At 55.3% G+C, this 18,126-nt stretch overlaps 12 protein-coding genes across 12 annotated transcripts; 3 read left to right on the forward strand and 9 right to left on the reverse strand.

Annotated features, from left to right (window-relative positions):
• Positions 1–2: 2 nt before the first annotated feature.
• Positions 3–1,178, reverse strand: KL911_001727 (uncharacterized protein; the record flags this gene model as incomplete). The annotated part of the gene is made up of 2 exons (XM_043196717.1): positions 3–1,055; positions 1,128–1,178. The coding sequence occupies 2 exons, from the start codon at positions 1,176–1,178 to the stop codon at positions 3–5; spliced, it is 1,104 nt and encodes a 367-aa protein (XP_043055488.1).
• A 123-nt stretch (positions 1,179–1,301) lies between these two features.
• KL911_001728 (uncharacterized protein) lies at positions 1,302–2,375 on the reverse strand (the record flags this gene model as incomplete). Its single annotated transcript, XM_043196718.1, has 1 exon — positions 1,302–2,375. One exon carries the CDS (start codon positions 2,373–2,375, stop codon positions 1,302–1,304), a length of 1,074 nt encoding a protein of 357 aa, XP_043055489.1.
• Positions 2,376–2,559: 184 nt separating this feature from the next.
• KL911_001729 (uncharacterized protein) lies at positions 2,560–4,626 on the forward strand (the record flags this gene model as incomplete). The annotated part of the gene is made up of 1 exon (XM_043196719.1): positions 2,560–4,626. One exon carries the CDS (start codon positions 2,560–2,562, stop codon positions 4,624–4,626), a length of 2,067 nt encoding a protein of 688 aa, XP_043055490.1.
• A 20-nt stretch (positions 4,627–4,646) lies between these two features.
• Positions 4,647–6,431, reverse strand: KL911_001730 (uncharacterized protein; the record flags this gene model as incomplete). Its single annotated transcript, XM_043196721.1, has 1 exon — positions 4,647–6,431. The coding sequence occupies one exon, from the start codon at positions 6,429–6,431 to the stop codon at positions 4,647–4,649; it is 1,785 nt and encodes a 594-aa protein (XP_043055491.1).
• Positions 6,432–6,632: 201 nt separating this feature from the next.
• Positions 6,633–10,817, reverse strand: KL911_001731 (uncharacterized protein; the record flags this gene model as incomplete). Its single annotated transcript, XM_043196722.1, has 1 exon — positions 6,633–10,817. The coding sequence occupies one exon, from the start codon at positions 10,815–10,817 to the stop codon at positions 6,633–6,635; it is 4,185 nt and encodes a 1,394-aa protein (XP_043055492.1).
• A 98-nt stretch (positions 10,818–10,915) lies between these two features.
• On the reverse strand, positions 10,916–12,088 carry KL911_001732 (uncharacterized protein; the record flags this gene model as incomplete). The annotated part of the gene is made up of 1 exon (XM_043196723.1): positions 10,916–12,088. The coding sequence occupies one exon, from the start codon at positions 12,086–12,088 to the stop codon at positions 10,916–10,918; it is 1,173 nt and encodes a 390-aa protein (XP_043055493.1).
• A 48-nt stretch (positions 12,089–12,136) lies between these two features.
• Positions 12,137–12,859, reverse strand: KL911_001733 (uncharacterized protein; the record flags this gene model as incomplete). The annotated part of the gene is made up of 1 exon (XM_043196724.1): positions 12,137–12,859. The coding sequence occupies one exon, from the start codon at positions 12,857–12,859 to the stop codon at positions 12,137–12,139; it is 723 nt and encodes a 240-aa protein (XP_043055494.1).
• A 266-nt stretch (positions 12,860–13,125) lies between these two features.
• On the forward strand, positions 13,126–13,989 carry KL911_001734 (uncharacterized protein; the record flags this gene model as incomplete). The annotated part of the gene is made up of 2 exons (XM_043196725.1): positions 13,126–13,266; positions 13,360–13,989. 2 exons carry the CDS (start codon positions 13,126–13,128, stop codon positions 13,987–13,989), a joined length of 771 nt encoding a protein of 256 aa, XP_043055495.1.
• Positions 13,990–14,029: 40 nt separating this feature from the next.
• KL911_001735 (uncharacterized protein) lies at positions 14,030–14,872 on the reverse strand (the record flags this gene model as incomplete). The annotated part of the gene is made up of 1 exon (XM_043196726.1): positions 14,030–14,872. The coding sequence occupies one exon, from the start codon at positions 14,870–14,872 to the stop codon at positions 14,030–14,032; it is 843 nt and encodes a 280-aa protein (XP_043055496.1).
• Positions 14,873–14,914: 42 nt separating this feature from the next.
• Positions 14,915–15,613, reverse strand: KL911_001736 (uncharacterized protein; the record flags this gene model as incomplete). Its single annotated transcript, XM_043196727.1, has 1 exon — positions 14,915–15,613. The coding sequence occupies one exon, from the start codon at positions 15,611–15,613 to the stop codon at positions 14,915–14,917; it is 699 nt and encodes a 232-aa protein (XP_043055497.1).
• Positions 15,614–15,727: 114 nt separating this feature from the next.
• Positions 15,728–16,942, reverse strand: KL911_001737 (uncharacterized protein; the record flags this gene model as incomplete). The annotated part of the gene is made up of 1 exon (XM_043196728.1): positions 15,728–16,942. One exon carries the CDS (start codon positions 16,940–16,942, stop codon positions 15,728–15,730), a length of 1,215 nt encoding a protein of 404 aa, XP_043055498.1.
• A 213-nt stretch (positions 16,943–17,155) lies between these two features.
• On the forward strand, positions 17,156–18,067 carry KL911_001738 (uncharacterized protein; the record flags this gene model as incomplete). The annotated part of the gene is made up of 1 exon (XM_043196729.1): positions 17,156–18,067. The coding sequence occupies one exon, from the start codon at positions 17,156–17,158 to the stop codon at positions 18,065–18,067; it is 912 nt and encodes a 303-aa protein (XP_043055499.1).
• Positions 18,068–18,126: the final 59 nt, after the last annotated feature.

The raw sequence follows: 18,126 nt of genomic DNA on the forward strand, positions 1-18,126 counted from the left end.
ATCTATGAAACCCTGTCCAGCACCGGTAGAAACTGCCCGACAATGAGCATCGGGATGTCGAACACGTCGCGCTTGATGGTCCAGATGCAGCAGCAGCGCAGGTAGTTGCGGTCCTCGGCCTTGCGCAGGTTGCAGTCGGTGAGGTACGTGGCGTTGAGGTCGCCGAACGCGAGCTCGCTGAAGCTGCGGAAGTACTTGATCGTGCTCTCGTCGTCCATCAGCTCGACAATGAAGGTGCGCTTCGACAGCAGCGCCTTGCGCGAGTAGCCCGTCATGACGGCAAACGTGTCTGTGAGCGCGACGATCTCGCCCGTGCGACGCCAGATCGCGATCGGCGACGGCGACAGCGCGATCAGATGTTCGTATTCCAGGAGCGACCGCTGGAACGAGTGCTCTGTGAACAGCAAGTCGTTCTCGTGCAGCGACTTGGTGGCCGAGATGAACGACGGCCGGTACTTGGCCATGCACTTGGCGATCTCGATCAGCTGGCTCTTGCTGAACCGCTGCTTCAGATACGAGATCAGCGCGTGGTACGCGCGCGGGTACCGGTACGGCTTGATCAGCTGGGTCAGATAGATATCGTCCGGGTGCTTCACGCGCTGGCGCACCAGGATCGGCGCGACGTAGTGTTCGTCCTGCTCGGGCGCCGCGGGCACCTCGCGGGCAACGTTCGGCATCGCCGAGTGCCACTCGTTGTACACGTACGAGTTCGGCGTCTCGTTGTTCGGGTACGACGACCGCATCGTCAGGCTCTCGACGTCGATCTCGATGAACGGCCGGAACTCCTTGTCCTCCTCGAAATCGACGAAATCGTCCGTGGGCGACGGCGGATTCGTGTTGAGCAGGTCCGTCAGCTGCGCGTACTCGTCGTTGGCCATCGTCGACTCGAAGTTGCGCGGGTCCGGCGCAAACGCGAAGCGCAGCGAGTCGAAGCCGGCGAGCGGGGCCTCCTGCGACGCCACAGACGACTGCCTGCTCGACTGCGTGCGCGACTCGTCTCTGTAGACGCTTTTTTTCTTGCGCACCGAGTCCCGGCACGAGTCTGCGAGCCCGCGCTTGGTGCAGTTCGCGCACGGGCGCGCGTCGTTGCACTGGAGGTGTTTGCGGTGGCAGAACTCGCAGGCTACGCGCGTGGCCTTGCGCGAGAGCTTGACCTCGAGGGGCAGACGTTTGGTCATGGATGCGGTGGTAGGTGTGGTCTGGGGAACCGCCGGGGCTGCGGCAATATTACTTTTTTATTTTATTTTTTTGATTTAATTCGGTTAAATTGAAAAAACTAGATTCCTGGTGCCTACGCTAACCTAGTTGCTCTTCAGAACCTCGAGGAACTGGCCCTTGGATGGCTTGCCTGGCTTGTTCTCGGCCTTGGCAGACCCAAGCTTCTTCTCGGAGAACGCCTTGGCGTATGGGTTGAGTCTCAGCAGAACCTGCTTGTTCTTCAGTGGGTTCTTCTTCAGAACGTGGGTTCTCTTCTGGGTGGCCTGGCCAGCCGGTCTGACAACAGCCTGGATCTCAGCAGAGTTGATCAGTCTGGTGACGTCCGTGTTGGAGACAATGTTGGCTGGCAGAGCGTAGCCGGACTTGGACTGATAGACAGAGTCCAGAGCAGCAAAGGCAGACTCGGTCCAGATGACGAATCTTCCCAAGTGGGCGCCCGGAGCCAGCTGCAGCAGGCCCAGAGCAGTGACCGGAGCGGTCTCGACACCTGGCAGGTTTCTGAAAGCCTTGACAAGACCCTTGTCCTCACCGTAGACGATCAATGGGCCTCTTCTCTGGGTGAATCTTCTGCCTCTCATCTTACCCTTACCGGCTCTCATCTTCTTGGACTTGATGACCTTGACGACGTCCTTGTGGGCACCAACAGCCTTCAGAACGGCAACGGCCTCCTTGGTCTTGGTGACAGACTCAAGCTCGGAAGAGACAACCAGCGGAATCTGAGGAATCTCCTCAACTCTGTGGCCTCTGGCCAGCACAAGAGATTGCACAGCAGTGGCAGCAATGGCAGAGGCAGTGGCGTATCTCTTCTCGTTGAGGTTGACCTTGACGTGCCATCTTCTCCAGATCTTGGTTGGAGCGAACATACGACCGCCTCTGCACATGTTACCGAAAGCAGCTTGGCCGGATCTGTGGGTTCCGCCACCACCCACTCTTGGGATTCTGGCAACGGCTCTACCGGTACCCCAGGACTCAGCAGAGGTCTGGTGACCAGCGTTCTCGGCGACGGCGTAAGCCTGTCTCTTGTTCTTGTTGACTCTGGTGAAGACGGAGTGGACGATATCTGGTCTGATAGGAGCCTTGAACACGGCTGGGAGCGGCAGAGAGCTGGAAGTGGCCTTGCCGTCGAGGCTGACGACGGAAACTTGAGGAACGGACATGGTTAAAAAATGGTGAAAATTCAGCAGTGAAAAAATTGTCCCAAATATCTGCGGTCGTGCAGCGTCCCCAAATCGTATCTGCGCGGCCGGGTAACCCCGACCACGAGGCTCCCTTTTCCCCAGCGCCCCCTCGCACCTGGGGCACAGAATAAGTTGACGTCCTTTGTTTCCTGCCCCATCCAACATGTCCTCCACGATTGCTCCCCTTCTGCAGATCGATCCCTGGCTTGAGCCCTTTGCTGCCGAAATTGACCACCGGCGCAAGCTCGCCGACAATTGGCTCCAGGTCCTGCAGAAAAACGAGGGCGGGCTGCTCAAATTCGCAGACTCTTATCAGAAGTTGGGGTTCCATGTCAACCCGGACAACTCGATTTCTTACAAGGAGTACGCCCCCAACGCTGTTGCAGCATGCGTGATCGGCGATTACAACGACTGGCAACACGACAAGGACACCATGACAAAGGACAATTTCGGCTTCTTCAGCACGGTGCTGCCTCCTGTCGATGGGAAACCTGCTATACCGCACAATTCGAGAGTCAAGATTTTGCTCACCCTGCCTGATGGCTCCAAGGTGGCACGGCTGTCGCCGTACATTCTGCGCGCTACTGCGCCGCCCAAGGAGTACAATAACCCGGCTTACGAGGCCCGTTTCTGGAACCCCCCGATAGGTTACGAGTTCAAGCATGCAAGGCCGCCTCTGCCACAGTCGCTGAAAATTTACGAAGCACACGTCGGGATCTCGACGCCTGAACCGCGAGTCGGCACCTACAAGGAGTTCACAGCCAACGTGCTGCCGATGATCAAAGACCTGGGCTACAACACCGTCCAGCTCATGTCTGTCATGGAACATGCATACTACGCTTCTTTCGGCTACCAGGTCACATCGTTCTACGCAATCAGCTCGCGGTTTGGAACCCCAGAGGAGCTGAAAGAGCTCATCGATACGGCGCACAGCATGGGTATCCGTGTTCTTCTCGACGTGGTGCACTCCCACGCGTCCAAAAATGTTGAGGACGGACTCAACATGTTTGACGGCACTGACTACTGCTACTTCCACAGCGGAGGGAAGGGTGTTCACGACCAATGGGACTCGAGACTGTTCAACTATGGCAGCTATGAGACGCTTAGGTTCCTGCTCAGCAACCTCAAATTCTACTTGCAAGAGTACAAGTTCGACGGGTTCCGGTTTGATGGTGTCACTAGCATGTTGTATATTCACCACGGAATTGGCGAAGGCTTCTCCGGAAACTACAATGAGTATCTGAGCCCTAATGGGCCAGTGGACAAGGAGTCTCTCACATACATGATGCTCGCAAACGACCTTTGCCGTCAATATGGAGAGCTTGAAAACTGTGCTATCACGACGGTGGCAGAAGACGTGTCCGGTTATCCAACCTTGTGTATGCCTCGTTCAATTGGAGGTGTTGGATTCGACTATAGGCTTGCAATGTCGATTCCGGACATGTGGATCAAGATCCTCAAGCATCTGAGAGACGAAGACTGGGATATGGCTGCCATTGCACACACTCTCACCAACAGAAGGTACAAGGAAAAATGTATTGCATATGCAGAGTCTCATGACCAGGCCCTTGTTGGAGACAAGACGCTGGCATTTTGGCTCATGGACGCCCAAATGTACACTAACATGTCGGTTCTAACTGAACTTACTCCTGTTGTTGATCGCGGCATACAGCTGCACAAGATGATCAGGTTGGTCACGCAATCTCTTGGCGGAGAAGCGTACTTGAATTTCGAGGGTAACGAATTTGGCCATCCAGAGTGGCTGGATTTCCCTCGTCAAGGGAACGGGGAGTCGTACCACTACGCAAGAAGACAGTTCAATTTGATCAAGGACGATTTGCTAAGATACAAGTTCCTGTACCAGTTTGACAAAGCGATGAACACCACCGAATTGAAATACACTTGGCTGAACGCCGAGCCCGCTTATGTGTCTCTGAAAAATGAGGTGGACAAGGTACTGGTCTACGAGCGTAACAACAAGCTTTTCTTGTTCAACTTCCATCCCACGCAGTCTTTCACTGATTACAGGGTCGGTGTCGAGACTCCAGGGTGCTACAGGATTATCTTAAACTCAGACCGTCCCGAGTATGGCGGACACGGCCGCATCGATGAGGATAAGTCTGAATTTTTCACCACTGAATTCCCTTGGAATAACAGAAAAAATTATATTCAGGTTTATCTACCGTCAAGGTGCGCCCTGGTTCTTGCTTTGGACAGCGAGATCGAGTGAGCACACTATGTCAGTCATTGCTATTCGATATCGGAAACGAACTTGATACGGTTGAGCACCAGCGATTCCATAAATATTTCAATGCATTTCTCGTGTGAGACTTTCAGGGCATTAGCTTTGGTGAGAAACATTTCCTTCTTTTTGATCACATTCTCTGTTGGAGTGATCTCGAACAATTTGGAGAGGGCTTCCACATGGTTGGAAAGGTTACTTTGTGTTTTTTCTAGCATGCCCTTCTCCTTTGAGCTCTCGAGGTAGAACATCAGCGCATACGACCACATCAGCGTGATACGGCATCGCAGCAGGATATCGATGGACTCGCGGTAAAAGTGGGCCTCGATCCACGACACCTTGGCCCTCTGCTGTATTTCCTGCACTTTGTACTCCAGCTTGGCAAGGAATTCTGTGTCTTTTTTGAGCGAGACGCGGTGGATCTCAAACAAATCGAAATAAAAGAGGTATTTTTTGAGCGACGCTCGTGACGTTTCCTGCTTCTCGCGCTCCTTCTTGGCTTCTTCGTCGTCGAAGCTTGTGCACACAAAGTTGTTTTTATGACGACTCCAATCGCCCAGACAGATCCAGCAGAACTGGTAGTGGCACTCTCCGCAGGTCATGTGGTTGCACCCTCCGTTTTTCTCAATGGGCGAGGAGCATTTAGGACAGTCCTTAGTGTTTGCTGTGATCCAGTGCGACGTTTCCGTCTCGTCTGCACAGGTCTGGATCCATTGGCGAACCACAGCGCATGTGGCAGGTGCATGGTCCTCGCTCATGCACGCAAAGCAGAACCGATGCCCATTGGCGCACTGCACGATGGGGATATACTTGTGTGCCACGTACTCCTCGACAGAGCTTATTACGTCCGAGTCGAAGCCCCTGTACTCGATGAAACACTCGCAGTCCACTGCAGGACAGTTCCTAAACGTCCGGGCGTGTTTCTTTGTGTACTGGAGCACCACCACGTACCAATAGCGTGACAGAAGCACCTTGTTGCGCCGTTCCTGTTTTTCGAGCCGCTGCTGTCGAATGTGGCGTTCGTGGAAGTTGAACAGCGCATCGTCGGCGCTCTCCTCGCCACTCTCAGACTCGGCGTCCTCCTCCTCAGAACTCTCGCTCGCCGTTTTCTGGTACTTGGCCATGATCTGCTCCGAGGTCAACGGACCACCCAAGCTCTGTCTTTGTTCGTGCCGCTCTTGTTCTTCCTTTTGCAGCGCTCTGTGCTCGTCAACCGCACTCAGCTGCGCCAGCTCGCCGGGCCGCACATACAGACGACATGCGGTGTCGGGACACTTCACGAGCCCCGTCTGGCTGCCTCTGACATACCGCACATAGCAATCGACACAGTACCGATGATCGCACCACGAGAGCCGGAACGTTTCGACGGGGCCCTCGCTGCAGCAGATCGCACACATAAACTCCGGGCCCGCCGTCTCCACCAGCCCAGACACCACCCCCGTCTCTGTCGCGAGCCCGCACTCTCTCCGCAGGTTACCCGGCTCTTTTGTAGTGAAGTCCTCCAGCAGCTTCTGCTCGTTCCACTCGTACTTAAGCATCAGAACGGCGCAGTCGTCCTCGCCGATCTGCAGAATCCCGTCGATGTCCCTGATATGGGCCTTTAGCTGGCCCTCGATCTCGTCCGCCTCCACCGGCTTGTACCGCATACGATGCGTGCTCAGGCCGCTGCCTGTCTGTCTGTTCTTGTGCGTGAAGTGCACAGAATCTGTCAGAGACAGCGCCTCGAGCTCGTCGAACGACATGGAGCTCGCGTACTCCTCCTCGGAGTCGTACTCAAACTCGCTGGCAGACATAAATTCGATAATTATTTGCACAGCCAGCAAATATAATTAGTCCCAGGTATATTATGTATATCGTGCCTGCTCTGCTAGTATATAACTCGGGGTGAATATGTGGATGCTCGAACTGAAACCGTTGTAGAGATTAGTTTGACAGAGCCCCTGTACAGTGCCCGATCCAGTGACGGCGCACCCGGTTTCTGCCTACGTTTTTCATCATCTATACACGTTTATGGTGCCGCTGCGGTCGCCGCTGACGAGCATCTCGTACGGCAGACACACCCACGCAATGTGCAGCACCCGGTCGCGGTGGCCGACCGCCGAGGCCGCGCGCCTCTGGTCTGTGCGCCGCTCGCTCACAAACATCAGGTTCGAGTTGATCTGCGTCGCGACGAACGACGCCGCCGCGTCGTTCCCCACCAGACACGACCGCTCCGGCTCGCCAAGGTCCCACACAGTCAGCTGGTTGTCCGCCGCCGCGCTGACCAGCACCCCGTCCGAGCATTTCAAGGCTGTGCAGCTCTTGTCGGCCGTGATTAGCTCATCGGAAAGCTCGAGCTGCGCCAGCTGGTCGTCCAGCGAGTCGTTCTCGTTGCCCAGCTCGGTCACGATGTATGTCTCGATCGTCGACGACACACTGGAGCAGCAGAACACCTGCCGGGGCTGCAGCCGCGCCACGTCCCAGACCGTCACGTCTGCGTCGCCAGAGCCGCCAATCACGGCTATGTATCTGGACTTTCTGCCGTTCGGCGAGTAGTCTGGCGGCAAAGTCTCGACGCGGTGGATTGGGAAGCTCGAGCCGCGGAACTTTGCGCTCTTCAGCGAGATCTCAAAGTTCAGGTCCCACAGGTCCAAGATGCCCTTTGACGTGCCGACCACGGCCCAGCCCTGCGACTCGTCCACGGCGAGCGCGGTGGGGATCCCGTGCGACAGGTTGCACTGCAGCGAGAACACTGGCTTCATGGTGCGGACGTCGAGGCCCAGAAGCTTCGATGTGGGCGTGGTGGCCACCAGAAGCGGTTTTTCACCCTGCCAGCAGAACCCGAGCTGCAGGCCGTACCTGTCGGCCCTGTCGAGCCTGTAGTGCCTGATGAGGCTCATTTTGGCGGAAGAGTGCCGCTTGTGCGCGTTGGCAAACTCGATGCGGAATATCTTGAGGTAGCCGTCCTTGGTGGCCGCCGCGAGACAGTATCTATTTTGCATGAATTTAATAGCCACAATGGGCGATTCCAGGTTCACGGCCAGCGTCGACGACCCGGTGACGTTTGTCTCGAGCCGCGCACAGTCCCACAGCTTGAGCTCGCCGGACTCGTCGCTAGAGACAAAAAAGCGGTGGTCCGGCGAAACTTCAAGGCCCGTGATGGCCGCCTTGTGCTCCACGAGCCGCGAGATTAATGTTCCGGACACAAGCGGTTTTGCGCGAGTCTGCGGCGGCTCGTATGCGGCGGCAGGCCCGCCGAACTCGTTGTAGTCGTCCAAAGTCGGCTCAAAGGACATGCTGCCCAGGAACTTGAGAATGTACGGGTTTGTGCCCGAGTAGCTGTGTTTGATTTTGGTGGTGATTTTCTGGACGCTGGACGGCTCCTCGACAGAAACGGGCGCGGACGGCAGCAGCGACGTCGTTTCGCCGTGGGCGGCGCGGCTGCTGGTGAACGTGAGCGGGTCTGCCTTGACGGCCGTGCCGTACAGCAGAGCAGATGCTTTTTTCGGAGCAGAGGACGCAGCAGAGCCGTTTTGGGACGCAGGCGCAGGGGTTTCACTCGGAACCACCTCCGAGCGGTGCAAGACGTCGAAAAACACGGTTCGCGGGAGCACATTTGGCTTGGATATGTCGGCAGAAGTAATTTGCTGGCTATTGGTTCTGGCAATTTTGTAGATGTAGGAGCGTAGGGTGGCCACTTTCCACAGCTCCGAGTCGGCCATCCCCACGGACTTGAGCCGCTCGACGTGCTGCAAGTCGCTCTGGCTCAGCGGCACCTCGTTGTTGGCCACCACCGCCATGTCGTCGACGCCGTGGAAGCGGTGCAGCGAGCTCTGGGACACGTTTTTGCGCAAAAACGCGATTCCAGACGTGTTGAAGAGGTCGCCGCGGCGGTGCGACGCCTCCACGCGCTGCCAGAACAGCGACTGCTCCTGCTTCAGCGACCATGCTTGCGCCAGTGTGTACACTGCGGGCGAGATCGGCTGCTGGGCGCTGATGTAGAGCGACTCCCACGAAAACTCGGTCAGTTCGTCTTGGAAAAACGGCCTGATGATCGGATAGAGCATGCAGTAGAGGTCGGCAAGCGACAGACTAGCGCCGACAGCCACAACGAGATCGAGCACCGCCTGTCTGATAGTTTCGTTGGGGTGCAGTAGCAGACGGATCGTGAGCTTCACGAGGTCCCAGTAGTGGACTTTGCGCACGAGCCCCAGCTTGCACAGCTCTGTGAATGTCTTGATGACGCCGATGACAACCAGCTCGTCAGCGTCGTTCAGCGACTGCACCAAAAGCGGCAGAATATACTGCTCCAGACTGACGACGCCGACGAATACAGAAATCGGCACAATGCTGGCGACGAAGCCGAGCCGGATGTTGGGATTTTTGTCGTTGAGGTAAGTGATGAGATGGCTCAGAATGATGTCGTTGGTCCTGTCTTTGCCGAAAAATGCTGCGAGGGGTAGAATATTCTTCAGCAGCGCGATGCGCACAAACGAGTCCGGGTCGGTGAGGATCTGCACCACGAGCGACTCAAACTCCACCACCAGGTTTTTGAACGACTTTTCCAGCTGCAAGTCGTTCTCGATCGCAAACTCGTCCGACGCCGCGTTCTGCGGCTGCGCGCTGAAAAGCGTAGCCATTTCGTAGAACTGCCGCGCGGTCCGCGCCAGGTAGGGCAGACAGCCCGCAAACACAGACCGCAGGTACCTCCCAGCCTCCGGCTGCGCGGTGTCCTGGTACGTGCGCTTGAGAAACTGCTGCAGCTTGGGCAGAACATACTCCGGAAAGATGTATGCGTTGACGGGCGTAATCGCATCCACTATGGCCAGAAGCTGGGTCAAAGACCGCAGAGCAGCGCTCTGCACGTCCTCGCTCGGATCGCCCAGCATGTACACCAGATACGGCAGACATCTGTCCAGCTTGGCCTCGTCGTGGAGCTGTTCTGCGAAGGAGAGAATGATGTCGCAGGCCTGCACTCGGAACGACGAATGCGTGGAGTTTCGCACGCTGTGCAGCACCAGCGAGAGCAAAATTAAAGAAGCGCAGTCGTTCGAGCCCTTGAAAACCTCGTGAGTCGGTTTGGGCACATGGTCGTTCATGCCCGGCAGCTGCAGGCGAACAGGGATCATGGTGTCTGTGAGTTGTTTCTTGTCGTCGTCATATTGGTGCTTGAAGCCCAGATAGAGCGCTATTTTATCGAAATCGTCGTAGACGCGAGCTATGCGCACGTCGCAGCTGCGAAACGGATCGCTCACATCTGTAATGTCGCTGAGTTTCCTCATGTACGGGTGCAGAAACGTGTAAAAGTGGTCGGGAAACACTGAGCGGCGGAACTGAGTCAGACAGTCCTGTGCGCGCAGCCGCTGGCCCGGGTCCAGAGCGATCATGCTCTGGATCAGTCTGCGCACGTTGATGTCGTCTATGCTGTCCAAATTCGGCTGGTACTCGCCCTTTTTGTACTTGAACAGCTGCGGAAGCGTGAATATCGAGAGGCCCTCGAGGTAGATCTCGGCAATGGCGCACCCCAGCGAGAAAACGTCCATCTGCCAGGTCAGCTTGGCGTCCGGGTGCTCCTCGACCTCCTTGTCAGAGGCAAGAAACCGCTCGGGAGCAACATAGCAGATGTGGCGCTGGCTGGTGTCAAAGTAGAACGAAAACTGGGACGGGTTGTTCTCTGGCAGATAGACCGGCTTGAACACGGCAAAGTCGCTGATCAGACACCAGTTCCAGGACGTCATTAGCACGTTTTCTGTTTTGAGATCGCCGTGGTAGACGTTTTTCTGGTGCATGCGCGAGAGCCCCACCAGAAGCTGGTACACGATCCATTTGCGCTCGATCGGCTCCAAAAACGGACGGATACTTATTCGATCGTAGAGATTGTAGCGAATATAAGGGCGAATCAGGTATCCTGCTCTCTGGGAGTCTATTATTTTCTCGAAGGGTAGCACGTTGGGCAAGTCCAACAAGGTGACCCTCAGCAGCTCCAGTTCGCGCACCCAGGCCTCGAGATTCAGCTCCGTGCTGGGCTTTATGAGCAGCTTGACAACAACGGCCCCTTGTTTGTCAAGACACTTGATGGTCTTCAGAAACCGAGTCGAGCTCAACGGCTTGCTGTACTGAACATCATTGAGATAGTCTATGTAGGCGGAAACGGCAATTGTCTGTGCTGTGGGCGACAAAAGCGACAACTGGGCACCCATCAGAAGTAACTAAAATAAATAAAAGTCGGACACAGCCTTATTTTTCGTACGTGTATCGTATATTCTAATCTCATTAGCTTACAGTATACCGCAGGGACCTACTTGAGCGTTGCCTTTCTTTCCTTGCGGAACAGCTCGACCTCCTCGTGCAGCAGGATTTTCATATCGTTGACGGTCCGGCACTTCCACTCGAAACTGAAGTCGAACGGCTGTGCTATGTCTGGCTCGTCTTCCAGATTGCGGACCTCTGCTAGCAACGGGTGGTCCAGACACTGCTCGACAGTGTACCGTTTGTCCACCTTCCAGCAGAGCAAGTTCGAAAGCAAATCGTGAGCCAGCACGCTGGCGTGCGGATACACGTTGGACCACTCCTGTTTCTGGAACTGCGGTTTCGACGACGCAAAGTAGTCCCACGCCACAGTGGAGTTGTACCCCAGTATCACGTTTCTGGACGGCGTGCCTAGCACTTTGCAGATCTCACTGATCTGGTGCATCTGGTCGTCGCCGATGAAGAGCGGCTTGCGGCCATACAGCTCGCCGAAAATGCACCCAACGGCCCACATGTCGATCTCCTTCCCGTACTGTTTTCTCGTGAGAATCAGCTCGGGCGCGCGATACCACCGCGTGGCGACGTAGTTGGTGATGTTGCTGGATCTATGGTTCTTGTTCATGTACTGCTCCGAGATTCCGCGTGCGAGGCCAAAGTCGCAGATCTTGAGCACTCCCTGGCTCGTCACCAGAATGTTGCCCGGCTTGAGGTCTCGATGGATCACGTCCGCGGAGTGAATGTATTTTAGTCCGCACAAAATCTGGTACAGGAAGCACTGGATGTGGAACTCGCTGAACTGCACGGACGAATGGATCACCTTGGCCAGGTCGTAGTCTACCAGCTCCTGGAAACAGTACAGTCCGTCGTAGGGCTTCATGTAGACGATGTCGAGGTCCACCAGGTTGATGATGTTTTTGTGGCCCTTGAAGTAGGACATCAGCTTGAGCTCTCTCACCGCGCGTTTCAGCAGCACCTCTTTGTTGAAGATGTTGCTGACCTTCTTTATGGCGATCGACACCTTATCCTTCGACTGCATGTCGACCGCCGAGCACACCGTTCCGTACGAGCCCTTTCCCAGCACAGATATGATGTGGTACCGCGAGTCCAGGTAGAAGTTGGCCTTTTCGTACACTATTCTGGACGGCGGCGGCTTCTGCTGTTTGGCATTGGAGGCGAGTCTGTTGTTGAGCGTGCGGGCGACATATCCCTCTTCGATCGACATGATTTATGGGAGCGCCAGAAGGAGAGAAAAAAGGGCAGGCGGAAAAAATTATGCGAAACTGAACGAGGGCAACACCCCACCGTCGGGCACATGTGCAAGTTCCAATTGCTGGAATTTGCCCGACGACTGGTGGAAATAGAGCCCCGAGATCGAGCCGGTGAGCTGGTTGAAACAGATGTAGTAGAAGCCTTCGAAGGACGCCCCCATGATGCTCTTCACGCTGGCGTCCGGAACGAGAAATATCTCCTTCCACCTCATGTAGAGATGCTCGTTGTTCAGTGCTGTGTCGTAGATGTGCTTGTTGGCGAGGTCGTTGTCCTGGTCGAAGTCGAGGCTTCTCCAGGACGGGAACCTGCTCCAATGCTGGAGGTCGTTGCGCTTGTTGGATCCCCACTCCTCGTGGGCCGTGTAGAATGAGTGGTGCGGGCCGATGATCTCTCCTTTGAAGAACGTGGTGAACTCGGGATGCGACTCTGTCAGGCCGTGGATCGTGAAGTAGCCGCATAAATACGATCTTTTCAGGTCCACCTCTTTCAGGTCCACGCGGACCTCAAACGTGGACCGGCCGGACTGCTGCGACCCAATAAAGGAGGAGTTCGGCTTGAGGAAAGACGACACTTGCGACTTGTGCCGGCCGGCGAAGAAGTCGCGCACGCCGGGCGACGCGACGATCTGCGGAGGCGGGGCGTGGTGCTTGGCCTTCAGCGGATGTGCTGAGCCCGTGCAGCGCTCCTGCGTGTCTATGTGGTCGATGTTTATTGGGGTAGGCATGGATTTAGTGGAAATAAAGCGATTCCAGCTATTTCTGCGAAGTGGACAAACTAAAAAGAGCAGGGTCCTGTGTTGACCGGTGGCTATGGAAACAGTCTTCGCACACGAAAAATGCAGTCAGCTGAGAGCGCACAACACCGTCGGATAAAAAACCCTCTTGATTCCTGTTTTGACTAATTCTTTTTGCTTTGCCCGTTCCAGCCCTTGTTTTCGGTATCTTATCGCGTAAATTCGCGAAATTATAATTTTTCAGATTTTCTGCACTCATGAGCGACGAGTACCGAGCGTTAAAGGACGTTTTTGCCGGCACGATGGGCGGCATCGCGCAGGTCCTGGTTGGCCAGCCTTTTGACACCACCAAGGTGCGTATCCAGTCAGCTGAGGGCCACGTTTCGCCCATCTACGTGGTCCGCCAGCTGCTGACCAACGAGGGGCCTATGGCCTTCTATAAAGGAACGCTGACTCCGCTGATCGGCGTCGGGGCCTGTGTTTCTGTGCAGTTCGGTGTCAACGAGTTCATGAAACGCACGTTTTCGAGTCTGAACGGCCCCGGAAATCCGATCACCATGCCTCAGTTTTATGCGTGCGGAGCAGCAGCAGGATTTGCAAACGGTTTTATAGCCGCACCAATTGAGCACATCAGAATTCGACTGCAAACGCAGACCACCGGTGCCAGGGCGTTCAACGGGCCTTTGGACGTGGTCAGGAAGCTGTACCACGCCGGCGGCATCAAGCTAATCTACAGGGGTCTGGGGCCCACGCTCGCGAGAGAAAGTCTGGGTAGCGGAGCATATTTTTTGACTTTCGAAGCTCTTGTGAAAAACGAGACCGAGTCGCGGAATATCGCCAGAAAGGACATCGAAAACTGGAAGCTCTGTGTGTTTGGAGCGCTGGCGGGCTACGGCATGTGGCTCAGTATCTATCCGATCGATGTGGTCAAGTCCAACATGCAGACGGACAACTACAAGAAGCCGGTTTATAGAAATGCTGTGGACGCATTTAGGGGTATCTGGAGACAGAGCGGTGCGTGGGGGCTCGTCAAAGGGTTCTCGCCGACGATTCTGAGAGCTGCGCCGGCCAACGCGGCGACTTTCCTGGCCTTCGAAATTACCATGCGGTACCTGAATTAAAATAGAAGTAGAGAATAATAGTTAAATGAAAAAATTAATTCTAGTACAAGCCAGAGGAGAGAAACCGGTCAACGTAGCCGCCGCTTCTCTGGGTCGCATCCTCGTCCTCCTCGTCCTCCAGCCGTCTCAGCAAGTAGTCGACCTCCACCTTCTTGGTCAGCGGAATCACGAAATCCTTGTAGATCTTCACAATCACCTCTGGCTTCACCTTGCTCTGAATGTGCTGCGTGAACTTGAGCGTAGGGTCTGTTCCGTACGCCCTTCCCTTCTCAAGAAGTCTGTCCAAGATCCGTTTTTCGACCTCCGCGTTTGTGATGAGCGCCTCAATGCCCTCGACGTCTCTCTTTTTGATCAGCTCGACGATCTTGTCCCCCTCACTGATAAATTTAGCCTCTGCGACAAAACGGCCAAAATGGATCCTTCTCGACAGCGACTGCAGACACTCGATGTCGGCCATGGCGCACGAGCCCAGGTTGTCCTCCTGCTCTCCGCTGCCAGCAGCAATTCCTGGTACTATCTCTGAGGTGTAGATCTTGAGTATCTCGCTATTGACGTTGATTTCGTCCGCGTAGGAGGCCAGCACCGAAGGGTAGTTGATCTTGGGCAGGAACGTCTTTTCCAGCACGTGCGGGAAAAACGGCACCTCGTCTGGCGCGTCGTATCTCCTCACCTGCGAATGGATCCGCTCGTGCTGCGACAACAGCCAATCCAAGAACGAGCCGTCAAAGTTGGGGATAGGGAACTGATTGGCCTTGTACACCGAGGGCGACGCATAGAACTGCGAACGCTCAATGAAGTTGAAGATAATCGTGTCCTCCATCCGGACCAGGGCGTCTCTGATGTTGCCCAGGTCCAGCACTGTTTCTGGTTTCATGAAATCCATACCTATAAAAACTAAAGAGGAAAAAATACAAAAAATCGCTCTTCACGTGCGCTTGTCCTCGCCTAAAAGCCAGGACAGATGCCTGAACCATAGAAAGCGCTGTATGCGCTCCTCCTTGCTGTTGCCAAACCCGTAGTTCTCGCGCGCGTCTATAAGGTCATTTCGCGATTTCTCCGTCATTCGGATGCGTCTCACGAGCGACTCGCGGTACGTTCCGCCAATGTAATCGTCGTAGAATATGATGTGTGCAAACTGCAGTGCTGTGTATATGCCGGTGGCCACCAGCAGCGTGAGAAATATCGTCCGCCTGTTTTGCCGGAACGTCTCCATATTGCTGGCATTCGGCCCCATGTCTCTCCATGTGTTGTCTGTGTAGTATCCGAACCCAAAGTCCTGTTGGCCGTGCCACCTGTCCTCCCAGGTGCCGTACGTCGACGGACGATAATGACCGGCCTGCGGAGCGGTCTTGGGCCGGTACAGGCTGCTGGAGTTGTCCTCCCAGCCGATTCCGTAGTTATCGTAGTTCTGTCGTGTCTGAGGATTTTTCAGCAGAGCATACGCCGCAAGGATCCGCTTGAACCGGTGCTCTTTTTCCTTGCTTTCCAGCGCATCGTGCGCGGAGTCTGGATGATATACCTTGGCCAGCTCGTAGAACCGCCTTTTCAGCTCCTCCTGCTTCACGTTGCTCTGTTTCAAGCCGAGCACGTCGTAGGGCGTCGCATTCTTGAAGGTCGGATACATTTTGAGCAGCCGGCCGACGTTCGCGTCCGTGCCGTACCCCCGTCTGCAATAACGGGGAATAAGCATCATAGTCAGGAACTTTACGTATACTGTATATTGATCAACTCTATTTGCTCATGATTTTGGAGGCACCCCCACACCGTTTATATTGCGGAACATCCGAACACCGTTATCGCCTTCCACGAACTGGCACGCCTTGGCGGACTTCCACAGGGAGTACCACATGGACTCGTCGCTGTGGCGGTAGTGGACGCCCATGGCCTTCTTGATGCCCTCGGTGGCCGGTCTAGCGTTGTAGAAGGGAATACGGGAAACGTAGTGGTGCAGAACGTGGGTCTCTATGATGTCGTGGAAAAAGAACCAGCCAACGAAGCCAAACTCTCTATCGATCGTGGCGGCGGCGCCTCTAGCAAAAGTCCACTCGTTGTTGTCGTAGTGAGGCAGCGAGACGTCGGTGTGCTGCAGATACGTGATGAACACGAGCCAGTGGTTGGTGAAGACGTATGGCAGGAACCAGTTGACGAAGCAGTGGAAGCCGCCAAAGCTCTTGCACCACTGGTACACCACGAATGACTGGGCAAGCACGCCGATGTCGGAGAGCACGACGTACCAGTAGTCGCGCTTCTCAAAGATCGGAGACGCAGGGTTGAAGTGCGACACGGCAAACTTGTTGTGCTCTGGGTACTTTTGGCCCGTGACGTTGGTCAACAGATACCACCACCAGCCTCCGAACTGTTGTGCCAGCAGCGAGACCAGGATCTGGATCGGCGTGTCCTCAGAAAGCTCACTGAGCTTCACACGCGCGTCTCCAGCCCGGTCTTTTTTGAACTCCTCGACGGTTTTGGGAACGAAAACCATGTCCCTTGTGAGGTGTCCGGTGGCCTTGTGGTGTTTGCCGTGACTGTACTTCCACGAGAAGTACGGGACGTACAGGTAGGAGTGGATGACCCAGCCGACAGTGTCGTTAAGCCAGCCGTAGTCGGAAAAGGCCTGGTGGCCGCACTCGTGTCCCAAAACCCACAGACCCGTATAAGGCAGCGAGAGCAGGATCGCGTAACCCAGCCACAGGGCGCCTCTCACAGCCGTCCAGGGCACCTGCGGGATGTACGTGTTCGCCACCCAGCCCATGGCAAGACAAACGGCGATGTCTCTAAAAACGTAATAAAAGGACGTGGTCAGTCTGCGCTCGAAACACTCTTTAGGGATACTATCCAGAATCTCCTTTATGGAGTAGTCTGGTACTTGGAACTCGTTGCCCTCTGTGTCGAGGGCGCGCAGTCCCTTGGTGGACTTGTCACCAAAACGACGTTGTGTCACTGTGGTCGACATATTCTTGATAATTCTCCCGATCAAAAGAAAATTAATTTATCAGCTGGCCTGACTCGCTGCCCTGCCCCCACGAGAAAAAAAATTAAGTGAATCTACCAGATTTGGATTTTGTTGGGTCTGGCTGAGGAACAATGGGTCGTCGGGTGGTGCAAGGGTTTGCTGTGCTTTTCCGTCGATTTTAGATTTTTGGTTCTCCATATTTATCAACAAGCCATGAGCGAGATCCAGAAGAAACCCATTTCTTTTTCGAACATCCTGCTCGGGGCAGGGCTCAACATGTTTGAGGTCACCACGCTGGGCCAGCCTCTGGAGGTGGTCAAAACCACAATGGCCGCCAACCGGTCGCTCACGATTTTCCAGGCCACCAAACACGTCTGGTCGCGCGGAGGACTGTACGGTTTCTACCAGGGCCTGATCCCATGGGCCTGGATCGAGGCCAGCACAAAAGGTGCGGTGTTGCTGTTTGTCTCCTCAGAGGCCGAATATCGTCTCAAAGTGCTCGGAGCGTCTCCATTTGTGTCTGGAATCGGCGGAGGAATCACTGGTGGATTGTTCCAAGCATACCTGACGATGGGATTCTGCACGTGCATGAAGACCGTGGAGATCACGCGTCACAAGGCGGCCGCGGCTGGAGCTCCTGTTAAGAGCACCTTCGAGGTCTTCAGGGAGATCTTTGCCAAAGAGGGCATCAGAGGCATCAACAAGGGTGTCAACGCCGTGGCCATCAGACAGATGACCAATTGGGGTTCGAGATTCGGTCTGTCGCGGCTCGCAGAGGACAGCATCAGGTCGGTGACGGGCAAGAGCAAGGACGAGAAACTCGGAGCCGGCGAGAGAATCCTGTCGTCCGTGGTTGGCGGAGGTCTTTCTGCCTGGAACCAGCCCATTGAAGTGATTAGAGTCGAGATGCAGTCGCAGACCAAGGACCCTAACCGGCCCAAGAACATGAGCGTTCTTGGCGCAGCCAAGTACATTTATTCGAACAACGGCATCCGGGGCCTGTACAGAGGCGTGACTCCGAGAGTCATGCTGGGAGTTTGGCAAACGGTGTGCATGGTGACTCTGGGAGACTACGCCAAGGAGTTTGTTGCCGAGCTTACGGGCGAAACGCCTGCTGGACACTAAATAAATACTATTAGAGGGCTTACTTGTAATCTGGGCCATTTTGAAGGTCTGATGCTGGA

This window comes from Ogataea haglerorum (assembly GCF_019207285.1).
Source record: "Ogataea haglerorum isolate 81-453-3 chromosome Unknown 81-453-3_NODE_4_length_651989_cov_98.092404, whole genome shotgun sequence".
NCBI lineage: Eukaryota > Fungi > Ascomycota > Pichiomycetes > Pichiales > Pichiaceae > Ogataea > Ogataea haglerorum.